Here is a 17,303-nt window from a genome sequence, read left to right as displayed (position 1 = left end):
ATTTTCTTTGAATGGTAGAAGAGTCGGACGAAAGTGTAAAAAAGTGGATCGAATGATGAGAAATGCTAGAATGTTGGCTTTGGGCAGTTCCGTTAAAATCGCTCGGGGGAATTTGATAGAAGCTGGTGATGATACAGTGGCTGATTTTGATGCTAATATAACGGCTCCGCATGTATATGTTTAGCCGCTCACGGGAGATTTGTTTGAAGCTATTAACCCGTTTACTGAATCACCGTAAAAAACTGTGGTTCAAATGCTGCAAGATTTGCAGACGACGAATTGGCAGAACAAACTCGTTTATTATTTTTAAATGAATGAAGTGTGTGTGCGTATGTGCTTGCAAAAGTTTGAGAGTTTGGGAGACTTGTTGAGTAACCGTGTGTGACCTAGATACCAAAGCTGGGGGCAACCCTGGTGGGTTGTGATTGTGAGTGAGAAATGTGCGTATGGATATTTTATTTGTTTTTCTTCAATATCTTTGACTGTATGTTTGGTGTTGTTTTGAGTAGTTAAGACTGGTGTGATTATGGCGTTTGTTTTTCGAATGGGAATGTAGTAAAATAGGTTTTGCGATGTGATAATGCTAAGATTTTTTCTTTTTCCGCTCCCCCCGTCTCTAAAAAACAGAAGAAAAAAGAGGGGTGGGGCTGTGTGTGTATGAGATGGGGGTTAGAGTATGTGTCCTCGTGATGTAAGTTTTTCTCTTTTTTAGGGTAAGAGAAGAATGATAAAAAAAAAAATAAAAAAATAGAACGGTATTTGAAGGATATTGCTGAGTTCTTGTAGAAGAATATTAGATTAGTTTTTTTTTTAGTGACTGGATAGAAAGTCTTTTACAGTATACTACTTTTGATACAGAAAATAAACTTGTTAACTTTCTCTTTTCTGGGCAAATGAATAAAGAATAATGAAAGAATAATAGCATTTTGTATTGAGCTATATTGAGTTAACATAATTATACCTACATCTGTACAGCTGTGGCTAGATTTAAGATAGTTGAATGAGAAGTTATAAATGTTTTTGAAGTCGAAATAATAATAATGATTTTTAATATTTGTTTTTTCTCTGAGTGTGTCATTTCAGAAACTGATGCTTAAGTTCCAAAGCAGATGGGGGTTTGATGACAATCTGCGAACGGGATGCGCCCCAGCTGCTGATACGTTGTATTTGCAAGTATTTCTAGTGGCTATTTTGAAGGGCATTCCCAAAAAACAAGCTATGGTATAGTTGAAACATTTTTGAGGAAGCAGGAAGTGAACTATCTTGCTATGATCCCATCTTCCTCAGTCTGTCATTTGAAGTGCATTGGATCAGGCGGGTGCATTCATTGGTCAGGTGAGCGCCTGGGAGGGCCGAAATGTGTCATCGGGTCCACGATTGCAGACAGCAACCTCCAGCGTCTGGGTGGACATGGCAGAGGTCAAAGAGCTTCACGCCGCAGCAAAGTCATTTCCCTGTGCCTACAGACTAACATGGTGCTCAAATTCCACAATGCCCAGTGACTGTGTGCAAGCTTCATTACAGAGACATCTCCCCTACGGCTGTTTTGACTCCAGTGAATGTCTCAATGCCTGCTTTGAACATTGCCTGACATCCGCCGCCCTGCCACCTGCTGGCCAGGACTGAACATTGACTACTAAAAGCTGGTGGTCCGACTGGGATGCGACTCTTCGATCATTGATATGCTACACTGGTTGTATGCAAGGCATTTTTAATGTGTTGGATGGGGAAATGTGATCTATAGCAAGGTATTTCAGGAAATTTAAAACGACATGTGAATTTGAAATGGGATGATTGGGAAAATTTATTTCAATCTTAATTACTCTATTTTATTATTAGGTTTAGCCTACTAAATTGTTACCTATTTTCTTGAGAGAATCAGTTTCTGAATTGGTACAATGGGAATTTAACAAATAACAGCGAGTTTGTTGGTTAATTTTAGATTTTTTTTCACAGCACTGTGATTTATGAATCCCAGAGATATTTTTTTCCTCTGTTTTTACAAGCCCTGCTAATCTGTACAAGAGGTGAGGTTGATTAGCAGTTTGAGAATAATTTTTAGTTTGCTTAACCCGTGGGCATTATTTGTCCATTTTCTGGCTTTTTTCTGTTTTTCTGTTTTTTATCAAAGAAAAAGCATTTGAAAAAAAATACACTAGGGACCTGACATTTTACCAGGATTGTTTAAAAATGTAGAAGTTCAAATTGGCGCCATGCTGTAATTTATAATTATTACCAAACAGGAGGGAGAGATTCACACTAAATTGTTGTAATAATGCCCGATTTTGGCTCATTGACTCCCATTATAAATCACAGTTTTTGATATGCTGTAAACCTGATGTGTTATAATGCATTTTCCGTGATTACTGATGCAATCGCTTCTTTGACGAGTCATAAACATGAAAATAGAGGAATTTGTGTGTTGAGAGTGTTAACACAAAAATCCACTAGGTGGCGCCAAAGGCTAATTAATGAATACAAAATGCATGCATAAAAAAAATCTATTGTTATGACTTATGGACTTGTTTGAGCCTCTAACTATGTCATATGAAATATTCAAATTATTATTTTATTTTATATATATATACAGCATAGTTAGTCTTGCTATTAGCATAATACTGCTATTGTTGTCCATAGGGGGCATTAAAAAAATAAAAAATAATAAAAATTATATATGTGTAGATAGGTCTGATGCCACTGAACATTTTGAGCGGTTGAAAGTGAAAAAAATATTCATAAATGACTTAAGTTATCTCACTTCAAAGGAAATGCCTGATTTTGGCAAAATTACAAGAGTTTTGAAAAATGCCATTGTGTAAAAACTGGGCATGCATAAAAAAATTATATTGTTATGATTTATGACCTTGTTTGAGCCTCTAACTATGTCATATGAAATATTCAAATTAGTCTTTTATTTTATATATATATACAGCATAGTTAGTCTTGCTATTAGCATAATACTGCTATTATTGTCCATAGGGGGCATTAAAAAAATAAAATAAAATAAAAACTATATATGTATAGAGTTTTGTGCTATTCAGAAAAATGCCATTGTGAAAAACTGGGCATGCATAAAAAAATTATATTGTTATGACTTATGGACTTATTCAAGCCTCTAAATATGTCATAAAATATTCAAATTAGACCTTTATTTTACATGTATATACAGCATAGTTAATTTTGCTGTTAGCAAAATACTGCTATTATTGTCCATAGAGGGCATTAAAAAATTTTTTTTTTAACTATATATGTATAGATAGGTCTGATGCCAGTGAACATTTTGAGCGGTTGAAAGTGAAAAAAATATTCATAAATGACTAAGTTATCACACTTCAAAGGAAATGCCAGATTTTGGCAACAATTACAAGAATTTAATCCAAAAAAAATAACGCCCACGGGTTAAATCTAGGAGTATTTTTATTTTTTATTTATTTTTTGCTTTTGATTATAAAACGTTTGTTTTACTCGTTGAGAAGGTAGATATTTGTAGGTTTTGTGTAATTCGTATCCTGAATTAGATTAATGTGGTTACCTCTATTTTTTCATGACCCCAAAGTCCTCACATACCAGTGTCTCAAATTGTATCTGCTTGTGCTCATTTTTATTGCAGTGACCTGCAGCTCTCTCGTTTACCTCACAATCGCCTGATTTAGAGGGTTGTGTTATTTACGACGTCTTTTGCGGAAAGCTATAGTCTGGTATTCCTTATTTATGAGCTACGGAGTCTTGGTGTGTCCTCCCTTTAATATACCATACGTGTTTGAATAGATCAGTGTTTATCTTTGTCAAAAGGAGGGTGAGTGAACACAGGAAAGTTCATGTTTAAGAAATTAATTAATGTAGACGAATTAGTAGATTAAAAAATGAAAAGGTTTTGAAGTGATAATCCACAGTCTGAAAGTGAGAAATCTACAGGAGGAAATCAAGTCATGCACAGAAACAAAGTAAGTTTGGGCAGAGGAGACAAAAGATGAAGCATATCGCCAAATGAAGGTAATTATATTATATGATATCTTTTATCTCAGAAACAATTGAAGAATGTAATGTTTGGAGCCCAGTGTTTGCAAAAGATTATATATGATATGAATATATATGAGTCTCTCCCCAGGATGTTCACGGTCCGGCCGGTCGTGAGGTTCTGGGTTGAGGTCATATGATATGCTCGTAAAATTATTCCTTTCAGGATGGTTAAAGGCACATTCATGCAAATTTAGAACAGTAAATATCGTGGTAAAACATTACCTACTATTATATGAAACCCATTTGAAAAATAAATATTTACAAGCTCTGTCTGTTGTATTAATGAATGGGTGGATGTCATTCAACTCAATCAAAGACTGGGCTCTATTTCAATGTTACAAGAATATATATTTTCCTGTTCCAACAGCGCAGGACCTACGGATCGTAATCAAATAACATTTACTAATCCCAACTAACAAAAACAGTGAGGGTTTTTTTCTCCAAATAAAATTTATGTGAGTTTATGAGAGACTAAATGAAAATGTTCTGCACTCAGGAGAACTGGGCTCTCAGGAGGTGAGGGAGAGGTTATCCGGAGTTCAAAGGACGGGGAGACAAGGCTGCCGGAAACGTCCCAGGCTCAGCAATCTCACCACCTGATGATCATCAATCTCACCACCCCCGACTGGGAAAACAACATCTACTGATCCAGTGTCCAGATGCCCCTATGAGGACATCATGCAACGGAGATCGAGTCAAGTGCCTTTTCCTGGGCAATCATTCCACGAAGAGTCACATTTGCGGGCAGAATAATCCCGGTGACAAATCGAAGGACCTTGGGCAGTCGACCCTGAGGTTCTTAAAGAAAAAAAAACTAACACGACACTCTTTTCATTCAACAAAGAACTTCATCACAAGATGGCTTCAGAGTGGGAACGCATCTGCCGATACATTGCGACACTATTTCTTGAACAACAACATTTTGTGTTAAGCCTCACACATGCAATGCTTATTCCACTAAAAAATCTTTTAATGTATCAAATTGTTCTTTAATGCCATATGACTGCTAAACTACCTCCTCTCCTGCTGAAGGGATGTTTTAATGATAACTACTTCCCCCACACAACCATTGCTTAATGTTGCGTTGCCGTTTGCGATTATGAAGATCCAGTTGGTATTTTCTTTTGAAAAAGAAAGGGAAAAAATGTTAAAATGTGTTGGGCTCTGTAGAGCCCAAATGAGGGAATGTTAGATTATTAACATTGTTTTTCTGTTTCAATTTATATTTTAACCGTTTTTGATATTAGTTAGAGCTGTGTAATAATAAGACAATTCATATATGTTAGTCAATCTATAGTCTTTGTTCTCTTCCCTGGGAAAGTAAGGTTTCTGATTTATCTAAATGAGTGGATGTTTGAAAGTATAAGCAGAGGTCTGTGCATAAATTTCCTGGTGCAAGGAGGTGCCGGGGATCCAATTGTTTACCCACATCTGGAGTGGACTGAGATAGGAACTGGTGTAGGATTCTAAGTTGTGTATTTCACTCTGCTGACAGGACAAGATGACAGGGGGGGGGGGGGGGGGGTATTCTTCCTAATCACTGTTTTTGTATAAGTGTGGAGGAGCAGAGAGCGACAGGCACACTTTGTGGTCACTGCTGATTGAGCAAGGATCCAAAGTGGCTTGGAAATTTCTGAATAATAAAAGCTGGCCAGAAAACTTCTTCACGAGATCTCAACTTTGAGTTTTATTTCGAACATGCAGGAAATCTAAAGAATGATTTCTAACAATATGTTTGACTTCTATAAAGTAGCGACACACGCACAGTGTCGAGGTTTAAGTCCATTCAGTCCGAGATCAAGAAGAATCATTTAGTGAAGCCCGACAGCGTGCGTGTCTATGCAAAAGCGGCCTGGAAGGGAGTATCATCGTCACGTGAAACCTACGGCAACTCCAGTTGGACAAATCTCATGTCCGGGGAAAATCAAAATTTTATAATATACAAAAATATCACGCTGAACGATATATTTACCAGGAGAACAAAAGAGACATATTAAATCTGCATTTGGACGAATAAGAAACTCGTGTAGTACCTGTACAGCGGTAGGAGTGCCCAATAAGGAGCTCTGTGTCACTGTTGAGCCCCCTGACTAGATGTATTTAATTGGCCTTTTACTTATTTACTCTTTTTAGCAAATTATAACTTGTATCTATTTTTTAAAAGGTTTTATCGGGCAAAGTGCAATTTCAAAGTGGCCGGCTTCTAGTCTGGCTCTGTCAGAGTTTAGTGGCTGCCGTGAAGAAATATGATTGTTTGCTGTGTGAATCATTTAAAGAATTGTTTGCCCCTATACAAAGTAATTGCAGCCTACTATAGGTATATTTTTGCAAAGAATATCATGGCAAAACAAATTAAACGTGGCAAGATATGTGGAGTAAAAAAAACAGAAGGCGGCAAAATATACAGACAACTTAAATAACTTTGCAACACGGAAGAAGAACCCTATTAGCGAATTTATTAGGGAAACGGATGACAGAGAGGCATGGAGGGCCATGATCACTGATGTCTGTAGCAGACCCAGCACATGAAGAAAAATATACGCTTATAACAGGGTTAAGTCAAGACACATACAATATACAACGCAAGTACACAGATCCTTCGTTCATTCAGCGGTAGACAGGATTTCTGCACCATTTTAAAAGTCAATGCATAAATGAGTTCATATCAAGCTTCATTAATCACGGCTATTCTCACCAGCACACCTGTGCCTCTTAGCTTTGGCATTACTTGAATATATTTGACCACAAACTGAGCAGGCAAAAGGCTTCTCTCCAGTGTGGGTTATTGTGTGTTGGCTTAAGTCTCCCTTGCGAGCAAACTTGTGACCACAAACTGAGCAAGCAAAAGGCTTCTCTCCAGTGTGGGTTATTGTGTGCATTTTTAAGTGTCCTTTTTGAGTAAAACATTGACCACAAACCGAGCAAGCAAAAGGCTTCTCTCCAGTGTGGGTTCTTGTGTGCATTTTTAAGTGTCCTTTTTGAGTAAAACATTGACCACAAACTGAGCAGGCAAAAGGCTTCTCTCCAGTGTGGGTTCTTGTGTGTTGGCTTAAGTGTCCCATGTGAGCAAACTTGTGACCACAAACCGAGCAGGCAAACGGCTTCTCTCCAGTGTGGGTTATTGTGTGCGCTTTTAAGCTTATTTTGTGAGAGAAACATTGGCCACAAACTGAGCAGGCAAAAGGCTTCTCTCCAGTGTGGGTTCTTGTGTGTTTCTTTAAGTCTCCTTTTTGAGTAAAACATTGACCACAAACGGAGCAGGCAAAAGGCTTCTCTCCAGTGTGGGTTCTTGTGTGCATTTTTAAGTGTCCTTTTAGAGTAAAACATTGACCACAAACGGAGCAGGCAAAAGGCTTCTCTCCAGTGTGGGTTCTTGTGTGCATTTTTAAGTGTCCTTTTAGAGTAAACCATTGACCACAAACCGAGCACGCAAAAGGCTTTTCTCCAGTGTGGGTTCTTGTGTGCACTTTTAAGCTTGCTTTGTAAGAGAAACGTCGGCCACAAACTGAGCAGGGAAAAGGTTTCTCTCCAGTGTGGGTTATCGTGTGCATTATAAAGTGTCCTTTTAGAGTAAAACATTGACCACACATTGAGCAAGCAAAAGGCTTCTCTCCAGTGTGGGTTCTTGTGTGCACTTTTAAGTGTTCTTTTTGAGTAAAACATTGACCACAAACCGAGCAAGCAAAAGGCTTCTCTCCAGTGTGGGTTCTTGTGTGCACTTTTAAGCTTGCTTTGTAAGAGAAACGTCGGCCACAAACTGAGCAGGGAAAAGGTTTCTCTTCAGTGTGGGTTATCATGTGCATTTTAAAGTGTCCTTTCAGAGTAAAACATTGACCACAAACCGAGCAAGCAAAAGGCTTCTCTCCAGTGTGGGTTCTTGTGTGTGTTTTTAAGGTTCCTTTTCGAGTAAAACATTGACCACAAACCGAGCAAGCAAAAGGCTTCTCTCCAGTGTGGGTTTTTGTGTGTGTGCTTAAGTGTCCCTTGCGAGCAAACTTGTGACCACAAATTGAGCAAGCAAAAGGCTTCTCTCCAGTGTGGGTTCTTGTGTGAACTTTTAAGCTTGATTTGCAAGAGAAACGTCGGCCACAAACTGAGCAGGGAAAAGGTTTTTCACCAGTGTGGCAAATCATATGTCTTCTCAAATGAAAGTTGCTGCCAAAAGTTTGTTTACATAGAGAACATTTCCAACATTTGCTGCCAGTGTGACATGTCACGTCACCGTCAGACTGTTCGCCATCAGTGTGAGAAGAGTGTGACGCGTCTTCAGCATCTGACATTAGAGCTAACCGGCTGTCTGCTTGTGATCCTCCACGGTGGTCCTCATCATCTTCAGTTGTTATCAGTTGTCTTGAGCTGCTGCTTGAAGGCTCCGCCCCTTTGTAGTTTTCATATAGACATTCATCTTTAGTCTTCAAATGGACATCAGTCCCGGGCAACTCTGTGAACTCCTCCTCCTCCTCCTCCTCTTTAATGTATAGTGGCAGCTGCTCCTCTTTATTTATGTTGGGAGGGTGTGGCTGCTCCTCTTCTTTAACCTGCAGAGGCTCCAGGTTGTCCTCCTCTTTCACGCCAGGGAAGTCTGACTCCTGAAGATATATTTCACCGACGCCTGCGGGACACAAGGTTTGGTAAATTCACTTTATTGTGAGGTTATGTATTTTATATTTAAGATTATCACATGGGCAACGTGAACGCAGTAATAACAAAGCCGGGAAAACGTACATGTGTGTATAAGTGTATGTATGTGTGTAGAAACAACTGATTTGCCTCAGCTTGTTAAAAAAAAAGGAGCAATTGCTTAGTGCTGTGTACAAGTGACAGCGATGTGAAAATTTAAAAAAGCAGTTCTGAGAAATTCAATTAAGATCTAAGTAAAGTACCAAAGCGACAGACAAAAACTGTAAACGTAAGGTAACAAAGTGGCCGGATGAAGATTCCTCTCAAAATAAATACATACATATTGTTGAAAAGTATTGATTAAGCAAGCGACAAACCTGCTCTGTTCAACACAACACGAGGCTGCTTGCACACAGCGTCCAGCAGCTGACGTTGTCGCTCATTCTCCTCCTGTGCTCCACAAAGCTCTTTTTCGCACGTCACGTTCGTTGCAGCACACATAGTCACGATATCGGCGACACTCTATGCTCACACTTGGCGTCTGCTGAGCCAATTAGTCGCTAACAAAACGCGTCTCCTTTTTTTGTGGTGGCTAGCAAGCTAAGCAAAGCTAAGCAAAACAGGGCCGAGAGATGTTGACGAGCACCGCCTGATACGAATGTAAGCAGACACGAAATGTAGCAATTATGTTTGACTTCTCTAAAGTAGCGACGCACGCACAGTGTCGATGTTTAAGTCCATTCAGTCAGAAATCAAGAAGGATTATATAGCGAAGCACGAAAGCGTGCGTGTCTACGCCAAAGCGGCCTGGAACGGAGTATCATAGTCACGTGAAACCTACGGCAACTCCAGCTGGACAAATCTCATTGCTGGGGAAAACCATGATGTAATAATAAACGAAAATATCACGCGGAACTATATATTTACCAGGAGAACAAAAGGAACACATTAAAACTGCATTTGGACGAATAAGAAGCACGTGTAGTACCTGTACAGCGTTGTTTTAAAGGTGTAAAGTCGTGCTCCTCAACAAAATTTCTAATGAGCGCAGAGCAGCGCATCCACGAACCTGAGCACTTATGACACGTAAAAATAAAGCTGTATTCCTGAAGCGAAAACATAAAGAGTTACAACAGTTTGATGACCTCCAAATATAGGTGTGTGTGTGTGTGTGTGTGTGTGTGTGTGTGTGTGTGTGTGTGTGTGTGTGTGTGTGTGTGTGTGTGTGTGTGTGTGTGTGTGTGTGTGTGTGTGTAAATTTGTGGGCTTGAGGACCCGGGGGAACATTATAGGGGCTCTGGGACCTGGGGAAAGGAAGGAGTGGCGCCCGTGAGATCCCACATTGATTGCTGCAGGTGCGCATGTGGCCACATAGCCACAGACACGAGGACGCCCAATATATTGCACAAGAGAATCTAGACGCCTGTCGAATAAGCTGCTCGAAGTAGCAGGGAATCCGTCAAGACGGTAAGCATATAATACAATTACCTGTCATAAATTTACTACCCGCTGATATTTCTCACATACAATTAGGGCTCCATTTCAGCCTACCGGCACCTGCGCAACACCCTGGAAGCAAGGTAGCATTTGGGAGGGAGCATTGTCCAAAAGGTATGACCTGTTTACTTAATTGAATACAATTCTCCTATCCAGAGTCTTTTATCTATATTTACCTTCATTATTATTATTTAAGTATTATAATAATGGGATAAGCGGTAGAAGATTGATGGATGGATGCATTCATTCAGTTACACAATGCAAGAGACAATGTTTGTCTTTGTTTTATGTAATTGGCCTTTTACTGATTTCCAACTCTCAGCAAACATATTCAATAAAGACTTTATAGGGCAAAGTGCAATATAGATGTGGCCGACACCCAGTCTGGGTCTGCCGCGAGGGAATAATTTTGTTTGCTGCGTGAATCTGTTAAAGAATTGTTAGCTGTGTGATCTTTGCCTATTGAGATATAACCGACACAGCTAAATTGCGCCACCCTCTTGTCTGTCGCCTGCGCCTTGACATTTGAAACCAGCTAAGATAGCAGGGTTGTGTGTCATTTGCAATCACCACACAAGAGAACCGGTGTTGATTGTGCCACCGTTTGATGCCCTGCAAACAGCACCGAGGCATTTCTGTTGCGATGCGCGTTTAATGCAAACACGGCCGCCGAATGTTGCCCAAAAAATAAAAAAATTAACTGGCCTAAACATGACTGTATAGCCGACAGCCCACACATGCCCCTCCGCGCAAGACGTTGAAGCCTCAGGGCGGGAACTTTGCTCTTCCCATATCACAAGCAGCTGTTCAAAAAGGGAAAACGTTTGCAACCAAATATTCAATAACAAGCACAATATGTTACAAGCGCGGCAACTAATGGAATTATTCATTAATGTATGAAAAAGAACGTGACATTTTTGGCAAAGCAGCAGGAAACGACGATATGTCTAACAGGATTGTGCCAGATGGCAAAGGTCAGGCAAACATGATGGTATTATGGCTATGGCCAAATGTAATAATTTGAGTGAAAGCAGTCAAATAGTGACATTTTAAAGTAGCAAAATAGTGTTGGGGGGAGTAGCAGGCTTGCAACATGAAGCGGGGAATCTGCGAGAACGCGGCACATTTATGAGGGGGGAGAAACAGAAACCCGGGCGAGAAATAAATAAATGCAGCGCCAATGCTTTTCCGTCGGGCTTCCAAATAAGGAGATGGTTATTGCGTTAGCAGAGACCAACCACATCAAAATAAGCAGTCACACTTTGAAGTATTGGGTATTGCAGGTGATAAAAGGGGGACGACACACTGAGGAAAAAAAAAATCCCGAATGAAATTAGTGGGATTATACATGCATGAGCATGTATATTCCCCAAACTATTTAGCACACATAAGAACATTTTGTCATTTATTGCATACGTAGCCAAATAGAATAGTAGAATCTGCTGTTGCCAGCCATTTACCCAAAGTATTCTAGCTTCTGATTGGTTAGCGTCAGTCAGCTGACAGGGGTCAGGAAGTGATGCGGATGACGAGTAAAGTGTAAAGATCTGCCCCCCTACGGCTTTCCCATTTGATAGTGTCTCATTAACCACCAAAAAATCCTCACAACAGGCGCACAAAAGCCAGTAACCTGTCCAGGCTACAGCTACTTTTGTCCAGCAGGTGGCGGTACACACCTGACCGTCACCTGCAATCTGCCAGCAGGTGATTAGAAGACAGGTGTGCAGAAGGCTGACTGCCAGGTAAGCGAGCATAGCAGCAAATGTTGTAATGATGACACCCAGTTATTTGCAGGAGTGTTGGAGCACAGTGCCACAATAGACTTCTGGTTTTAGGTCCTTAACACCCCCCTTCCCATGTGGACTGGGTGCCCTTAGCAAGGTGGAAGAGTCTGATGAGAGAAGTATACACAAAAACCGCACACGACTGCAATAGCCCCAGAATTCACATGCAGTTTCTCCCATAACCCCCCCCCCCCCCCCCTTGTCTATTCCCCAGGCCTGAATCCCTCTTTTGCTGCAGAAAGGGTGGAGAGGCACCAGGAGCCACCAGAGGAAGGCAATAATGGCACACAGGTAATTGTACAGCAGCCCAGCATGAATCAACCCTCGACAGAACAAACTGAAATGGGTTAGCTGCAAGGGGAGGGAGGCCATTGACCTGCTTGCCAGTTGGTCAGCTATGCCTTTCCACCAGTCACAGGACAAAATGTGGGAAAGAAGGTTTGTTTGTTTTTGTCATGTGAACTAGTGTTACCTGGTCTTCGTGCCTCAGCCAGCTCATCATCCGTAAGGTAAAACAAAACCCATGTTAGTTTGGTGCTGGTTGTTAGTTCTTGATCAACTCATTTGCCCTGCAAAATAAATGACCGTTTTTTTGGCACCCCGATACAGATTCCCAGCTTTGCTATATCAGTCAGTGCCATACCGATAACCAAGTTGTTTTTTTTCCTCTACATGGAAAAAGCTGTCCTGCCATTGGTTCAGAGCATTCAAGGGCCAATAGGATATCTTGGCTCGGCATGCAGTCAACTTGTCACACATCAGTGAATGCCGTGCCGAGCAAGACACAAGATGCTGCATCCAAAGTCCTACATTAGCATCAGAATTAATGGTCTTGGCATTTTACTCGTTAGTACTCACCGATATCACAGTATCGGGACTACACTAGTAGTAACACAGACCACTACTACAAAATAAAACAAAAACTACAGTTAAAAATCTCCTGTCCCCCATTTACTCCACAATTAGGTAGCACTAACTCGCTCGTTAGCAGGCTAGCTAACTTGCTCAGCTTATTTTAGCTAGCTAGCTCCATTCCTTGTGTGGCGACAAGTGGAAAAGACACCGCTGACCAACAGGTCAGCCGCGAAGGAAGGGAGGCGACTGACCTGCTTGCCAGCCGGCCAGCCAGCAGTGCCTTTCCACCCGTCACATGGAATGGAGCCAGGACAAATGTGGGAAAGAATTTTTTGGGGGTCGTGTGAACTAGTGTTACCTGCTCTCGTGTCTCAGCAGACTCATTAGCCGCAAGTCAGAACAAAACCCAGGTTACTTTGGTGCTGGTCGCTAGTTTTTGATCAACCCATTTGCCTTGCAAAATACATCACAAAAACTAATTACAGTAGCAGTTACACAGATCACAGCAACAAAATAAAAAAACACTACACTAGTAGTTTTAAACCTCCTGTCCCCCATTTACTCTGCAACTAGGCAGCAGTCTAGTTAACCTCCTGGCTAACTAGCTGGTTGGCAAGCTAGCTAAGCTAGGTTAGCTAAGCTAATGTTAACTTTGTTAACATTTTTACTGTTTTATTTTATATTTTAACCATTTTGTATTTAGTTATAGCTGTGTAGATGTAGGTATAATTATGTTAACTCAGTATGGCTCAATGAATAGAATTGTATTCTTATCTGTGTTACTTTCATGAGAAAGGGCAACGGGTTTGTACATTTGCTATCTCTAATGGGAGGGCCGGTCTCTGCCGGTCGGAAGGGAGTCACAGGCTTATTATTATTGTTTTTCTCTAATCTGATTTATACCCATGGGAACAGATTTTTTTGTATTCACTGAGTTGTAACCAAGTGTGCTGTGGGCTGATGGGTGGAGACTATTCTATTCACCCACTTTTGAATAAATGATGATGTGACGGGGAGCCGATCACACAATTCTGAACAAACCGCTTGAGAGTTCAATTGTTGTCATCAAAAGCTTTTGATACCTTTGCAAAGGGACTTCTTCACCAGGATCTCACCATTCAGTTAATTGAACACGCAAAGAGTACAATACTTAATATTGTCTACTCTAACACTAGGTTAGCTCCATTCCCCGCGTGAAGACGGGTGGAAAAGGCACTGCTGACCGACTGGCAAACAGGCCAGCCGCAAAAATCTGTGCCTTTTCCACCCGTCAACACAGGGAATGGAGCCAGGACTAATGTAGGAAAGTTTTTTTTCTTTTCTTTCCTCTTTGTTGTGTGAACTAGTGTTACCTGGTTTTGTGTTTCAGCCGGCTCATCCGTAAGGTAAAACAAAACCCAGATTAGTTTGGTGCTGGTCGCTAGTTCTTGATGCACCCAGATGCAACACAGATCACATGAACAAAATCTTTTTTTTTTTTTACCGAGGCAGCAAGAGTGCCAAATTTTACACAAATCAATAAAGTAAGGCACTGTACAATATTCAACACTACATGCAATAACTGAAATCTATGACAAACATTTAATGTGTTCTTGTTAAAGGGGTTAATTTTGTGGAATTATTATTAAATTGAAAACATGTTTATGTGCTTCCTATATTTTTTTTGTTTTTAACATGTGTTGCAAAAATAAACATGTTATTCACATGAATATACTGTAAAGTTGTGTTCTCCATTATTCAACTCCCTCTGCTCGTGTTTTTGCACCATTTATAATCACATCTAATTACTTTTCAAACACACAAACATGAATTTAATTACTAAAAATATATATATTTTTTGTAATATATCTATAAATGTCCACTTAGTGACTAAATCAGACATAAAAAAAGATTCACTACCATAAACTTTTATTCTTTACAACCAATTAAATAAAAATATTTAGCTTATGTAAATGAAATGTGATATTCTTCGTCTTTCCAGTCTATTGTGTCTTTGCTAAATGGTGAAGTCCAGGTAATGGTCAAAGAAGTCAAGATGGGAGCTCATTTTCCTTCATAAGCAAGGATATGAAAATGAAAAGATAGCAAAGAAACATTTCAAGAGAGACTTTGAGGCATAACTGGCAAGTTTAAAAAGGCACACTGGAAACGCTACCTGGGCGTGGCATAAAGAGGATGCAGTCGAGGACTACTTTTCCATACCTCTACCAAAAGACTAAAGGTGGGGGAAATATCCCCTGATGACAGCTGAGCAACTGATAGGACTTGTCAGGAATGCATTCAACTTTCAGCCGAGACAATAAAAAGGTGCACAGTGTGAGCTCTAGCCTTCCATGCAAGAATCGTAAGTACTCCCCCCTACTGACTTCAAAGTACAAGAAGAGTCTAGTTAAAACCCACGTGGACAAAACAAAGGTTGTGGAATTTTCTTCTCCAAGGGCAACCAGACTACAATTTAAACTCTTTGGTTGATCAACAATGTCTGGAGAATGAACAACGAGTCCTGTAAAGAAAAGTAAACCTTTGCTTGTTCAGATACAGCCAATGATGATAAAGACGTTGATAAAGTTGAAGCTTGGGAGATGTTGGACCTTCCAACAAGACAACAATTCCAAAACATGCCTCCAGATCTCTGTTTGGATGCAGACAAAGTGCTGGAAGATTCTGAAGTGGCCATCATCCCACTTAAATATAACAGATAATCCCTGCTGTGTCGTGAAGAAGAAGAAAGTTGTTAAAAAAAAAAAAAAAGTTACATTTTTTTAAAAAGTTTTCCCATGTGTATAAAGACGCTTTTTAAAAATATATATGTATGTAAGTATGTCTCCTTTTTGTTTTTTGATACATTATTGATTACAAACAGCCTATTCACAGGAGGCAACACTACTTCCTATAACATCTATTCAACTTTCATATCTTATGCGTTTAGACTGTATGTTCAATAAAGCACGTTCTAAAAACTACACAAGCTGTAAATTATACTTTGGAAATGTAATGTTAGCCATGTGCTGACTTTTTGGGGGGCTCATCTCTGAGAGCAACATTCTGTCCCCTTCTGTTGACACGTTCCCCACACAGCATAGTATTTGTGTATCGCTTGATCCTTGACTTGTGGAATTTTTCATTTTGCTCATTCCAATTTGGCTCCTTTTCCAGTCTGCAAAACGCAAACGCCAGATTAATTGTGTGCTGCAACTTCATTTGTACATTTCAGGCAAATCCATCTTGACCTCTCATTACACACAACAATAACATGTTAACAAGTTTGAAAAACAAGTAAAATTAATCAATGGTAAGAGGAAAGAAAAATTACAGCTGCAATACCTCCGATTTGAGGGAAACAACATTTCTGACCACGGCAGCAGATCCGTGTAGTTTCATCAAATGCCTCCCACCTGACCATCTCAGTATGTCCTGTAAATTTTCTAGTAAAGGCAATAGAAAAAAAATATTACAAAAATTACACCTTTGTCAATATTTGTCCTCATTAAAATAAAACATTTAATGTATAGGGTACTTTAGATGTTTTTGGTTATATTCTGAAAATACATTGTTAACGCAATATCTACAAAACTCACGTGGAGGAGCCTTCCAATTTTCTACAGTATCTGTTACTAATAGCTTCCTGACAAGGGATGTCGGTGCAGTGGTGTAGTTCAAGTACAACCTAGAATGGAAGGTAGAGCATTAAAAACAAACACACCAAAAAAATTAAATACCACTAAAACAAAGAACAAAACGGAAACTGAGTTGTGACGTGCTTTGCTCAAACCTCAAACGCCGTCGTGTGCCTCAAGTGCGAAAATCCTGCATCAAAGAAAATACGGTGGTGAGAAACGGGAACAAACCACAAACAAACATTTGCTGGTGTGCTGACGGTCGCCATTCCGCCGCACATGTGAACTGCACTTGATGAATGTCCTTGTGCACACCTGTCTCTAATATAACCTGCAGGGTTGATCACCAAACGCCTATCAAATCCAACCTTCTTCTTCTGCTTGTTGAATGGTGCTCTGCACACTAGCGCCACCTGGTGACTAATGATGACTGCTTTGGTGTACCTCGGAAATTGTTGCTTTTCAAAGTGATTTTCAAAGGTCTTGGATTTCGTATAAAGGGTTTCCCATTTTCATCATAAACATCAAATCAACTTTTTTTTCTTTTCTTTTTTTCTGATAAACTATACAAACTGGTTTCTACAAATGCTGTCTCCGTGTCCTGGTCATTACTTTGACAATTTAGTGCATGTTTGTTGTAAGCTTGAATTTGAAACCATGTGTTCGGCCCCATCTTCAGGTAACACACTGAGGTAAACTCAATGTGGCTGTTTGTCCTCTCGTTACACGAGACAATACGTCCTACGTCACTTGTTCTGCATGACGTAGTCGCCCCCGCCACCCACCGGCTGATTCTCGTACACGCCTCCTTAAACGGCTTCTTTGCGAGTTGCTGTTGTCAATCACAGCCAGACCACGCCCAACCCTCTCCCCATTCGCAACCCAACGGTGCTCCAGGAAACACCCCCCG

The 17,303-nt window shown here is 40.2% G+C and overlaps 1 protein-coding gene and 1 long non-coding RNA gene across 2 annotated transcripts; both read right to left on the bottom strand.

Annotated features, from left to right (window-relative positions):
* Positions 1-6,475: 6,475 nt before the first annotated feature.
* On the bottom strand, positions 6,476-9,613 carry LOC147157988 (uncharacterized). Its single transcript, XM_086063420.1, has 2 exons — positions 9,018-9,613; positions 6,476-8,632 (listed from the first exon to the last, which is right to left on the bottom strand). Exons 1-2 carry the CDS (start codon positions 9,139-9,141, stop codon positions 6,696-6,698), a joined length of 2,061 nt encoding a protein of 686 aa, XP_085919546.1. The 5' UTR covers positions 9,142-9,613; the 3' UTR covers positions 6,476-6,695.
* Positions 9,614-14,667: 5,054 nt separating this feature from the next.
* Positions 14,668-16,702, bottom strand: LOC147157987 (uncharacterized). The gene is made up of 4 exons (XR_015091438.1): positions 16,549-16,702; positions 16,355-16,443; positions 16,101-16,201; positions 14,668-15,933 (listed from the first exon to the last, which is right to left on the bottom strand). It is a non-coding gene; the product is annotated as an uncharacterized LOC147157987 (long non-coding RNA).
* Between the last annotated feature and the right edge of the window lie 601 nt (positions 16,703-17,303).

Source organism: Leptonotus elevatus, chromosome 19, assembly GCF_054856555.1.
Source record: "Leptonotus elevatus isolate MCC_2025b chromosome 19, RoL_Lele_1.0, whole genome shotgun sequence".
Classification (NCBI taxonomy): Eukaryota; Metazoa; Chordata; class Actinopteri; order Syngnathiformes; family Syngnathidae; genus Leptonotus; species Leptonotus elevatus.
Note: the sequence above shows the minus strand (reverse complement) of the source record. Positions and strands in the feature narration are given on the sequence as shown.

What these genes read in the sequence shown, in the direction of transcription:
- LOC147157988 (XM_086063420.1), bottom strand. Translation starts at nt 9,141, where the DNA reads ATGTGTGCTGCAACGAACGTGACGTGCGAAAAAGAGCTTTGTGGAGCA. An exon ending in TGTTGTGTTGAACAGAGCAG is followed by an intron (nt 8,633 to 9,017) that starts GTTTGTCGCTTG and finishes TGTGTCCCGCAG; the next exon opens with GCGTCGGTGAAATATATCTT.